Source organism: Helobdella robusta (assembly GCF_000326865.2).
Source record: "Helobdella robusta unplaced genomic scaffold HELROscaffold_52, whole genome shotgun sequence".
NCBI classification, from domain to species: Eukaryota; Metazoa; Annelida; class Clitellata; order Rhynchobdellida; family Glossiphoniidae; genus Helobdella; species Helobdella robusta.
The window spans coordinates 1,080,721-1,083,780 of record NW_008705269.1 but is presented as its reverse complement, the minus strand read 5'-3'; the positions used below and the strand labels follow the sequence as shown (position 1 = coordinate 1,083,780).

Below are 3,060 nucleotides of genomic sequence, written 5' to 3'. Positions count from 1 at the left end.
ATTATTTGCTGTGATTGTGTATATATTAATAAATTTGATTTTAGTTTTTTGAGTTCCAATAAAAAAAGTTTCCATTATTATTATATTATTAATATTAATAATAATAATAATAATAATAATAATAATAATATTATTATTATTATTATTATTATAAATAAGCCTCCTATTTGCACTTGTCAAATGATAATGAGTAATAGGGTTTTATCGTATACTTGATTATTTTTTATTAGTATTTTATCTGGATTTTTATTTGTATATATATTGAATATTGTATTATTCTGTATGTTTTATGATATTTGATTGAATAAAAGAAGTGTTCCCATTATTATTATTATTATTTTATATTTTGATCAGGTGATCACAACAACCTGCTACCCACCCGCTGTGCTTCATATTTTGTGGTTTGTCCATCTTGCAGGCCACTTTGATCTTCAGGTTCTTATCGGGGCAGTTCCTGGCTGGGGTCATGTCGCACCATTCGGGGTTCTTCAGGGTCGTCACAGTGGGGTTCAGTATCACCTGATCGTAATATTTATAATATACTATAAATGAATAATTATAATAATAAAAGCCGTAATTTGTCATAAATAATTATTATCACGAGAGTATGGAAAGTCATTGAGATGATGGTGAGAACGATTTTTTTAATGGTGATGGTTTTTTTTTTTTCAGTCATTTTTCTGATGGTGCTTTCGAATTAGCGCTATACAAATTCTTATAATAATGATAATAATAATAATAATAATAATAATAATAATAATAATGAGAACACCTTTTTATTTTCATCGTAAAAACATACATGAAATGAAAGAAACAATAATTGTCAATGATAATCAAAATTAAAATATATATGTATATAGTAAAATGTCTTGAATTTAATAATGAGAACTCTTTTATTTCTTCATAAACCAAAATATAAATAAAATTAATTACAATTAAATATAAAATGAAAAGATTAAAATAATGGATAATTTAACATCATTAACATCCTAATTTAACATAAACATAATTTAACATAATAATAATAATAATAATAAAATAACCCTTCCCAGTTCCTTATCATCGAGACTGAGCAGCCCCTGGGTTTCCATGCAGAGTTTGATCTTAACTGAGGGCAGGGGCTGGTTGGTCGTGAAGTCACCCTGCGTGTCCCAACTGTCGTTTTAATTTTAACGAATATCATTTTCACGGAAAGTAATATTTATCATTGTATAAATATTTAATAGTTATAATTTTCTTAATAGTATTTATTATTGTTGTTGTTATAATATTATTATTATTATTATATTATCATTATAGTTATTAAGTTTAGCGGATTACTGTGGTGTATGATTTTAGTTCCCTGTTAGTAGAAACCTTCGAAGTATGTGGGCAGTAGCGAGTGGGCCATCTTCTGCACTGGTGCAACACTTTCCTTTCCAGGCAGTTCATTGAGATGTTTCAGCAGCCCCTGGGAATGTACTGTTCCCAATGCACCAACTACTATTGGAATCACGCGTGTTTTTGTCTTCCACATACTCGAAATCTCGATCTCAAGGTCTTTATATTTGCTTAGTCGTTCAACTTCCTTTGTAGCAACATTCGTGTCACTGGGGACAGCAACGACGATAAGGAGCCATTTTTGTTACCTCTAACGTAGTATATGATATCCGGTCAGTCAGCCCCAATGCTAGTAGTAGTAGTAGTACTGGTCACCGAGTGAGCTCGCGTGTCATGTTATTACTCTCTGTCTGAAACCCAAGAAACTCTCCCAAGCTTGCGAGGTGTGTGATGCGGTGCTCGTGCGTGCGTACTTGATATGTACAGAAGTTGCATGGTAGTGTAGAAAGCACATCCTCTGTGGAACAAAAGCTTAATTAACGTGTATGCTGTAAGGAGTTCTGCGCTTGGCAGAGATGCCTTATAAAGAAAATAAACTAATACTACAAGTATTACTTCTACTACTTCTTTTATTACTTCTAACTTTGCTACTGCTACTACAACAACTACTACTACTACTAAAACATTTTTTAAATATCTTTTGTACTACAACTACTAATACTACTGCTGCTAATATACCTACTAGAGTAAAATTCATCTTGTAATGACGGTTAAAATTAGGCACAATTTGAAATATAAGAAAGATTAAAATATTGATATAAGTAATGAGCACCGCCTAGCAGAGACATCCAACAACATTCTTAAAATATCTAAAGCAGCAGCAACATTAGCGGGAATATTCCAAAAAAGAAGTATAACAATTAAGAGATAATACATAGTAGCAGGAAATATTTGTAGCAGTAGTAGTAGTAACGCTAGTAGCGGTTGATAGCATAAATTAGATAGCAATGATAGTCGTTCCAGCATAAGTAATGTTAGTTGCAACTGTAGTAGTAGCAACAGAAGCCGTTGTTGTTGTTGTAATATTAGTAGTTATAGAAGTAGCAGCTAGGAGTGGTTATAATATAGAATTAATAGTAGTAGTGGTCAAAGTAATAAAAATGGTAACGGTGGTTTTGGCGGTAGTAAGTTTTATTGTACTAGCAAAAATGTGAGATCTCGTGGCCGAGTGGGTTCGAATATATATAAAATATTACTAACGGAATAGTAGTGGTAGAAACTTTACTATAGTAGCAGCAAAAATAACAGCAGCAGCAATATTATTACTTTTAGTAGTAGTAGTAGTAGTAGTAGCAGTAGTAGTAGTAGTAGTAGTAGCAGTAGTAGTAGCAGTAGTAGTAGTAATGGTAATAGTAGTAGTAGTACTAACAGTAGTAGTAGTAGTAGCAGTAATAGTAGTAGCAGTAGTAGTAGTAGTAGTAGTAGTAGCAGTAGTAGTAGTAGTAGTAGCAGTAGTAGTAGTAGTAGTAGTAGCAGTAGTAGTAGTAGTGGTAGTAGTAGTAGTAGTAGTAGTAACAGTAATAGTAGTAGTAGCAGTAATAGTAGTAGCAGTAGTAGTAGTAGTAGTAGTAGCAGTAGTAGTAGTAGTAGTAGTAGTAGTAGTAGTAGTAGCAGTAGTAGTAGTAGTAGTAGCAGTAATAGTAGTAGCAGTAGTAGTAGTAGTAGTAGTAGTAGTAGTAG

General features: G+C 32.0%; 1 protein-coding gene across 1 annotated transcript in view; it reads right to left on the bottom strand.

Annotated features, from left to right (window-relative positions):
- The window catches only part of HELRODRAFT_179173 (hypothetical protein), a gene marked incomplete at both ends in the record, with an annotated part of 17,321 nt that overhangs the window by 9,340 nt on the left and 4,921 nt on the right, over positions 1-3,060 (bottom strand). The window contains 2 exons of the mRNA XM_009028010.1: positions 369-519; positions 1,044-1,155. Coding sequence (XP_009026258.1) covers positions 369-519; positions 1,044-1,155 — 263 coding nt within the window. The remainder of the gene's footprint in view (positions 1-368; positions 520-1,043; positions 1,156-3,060) is intronic.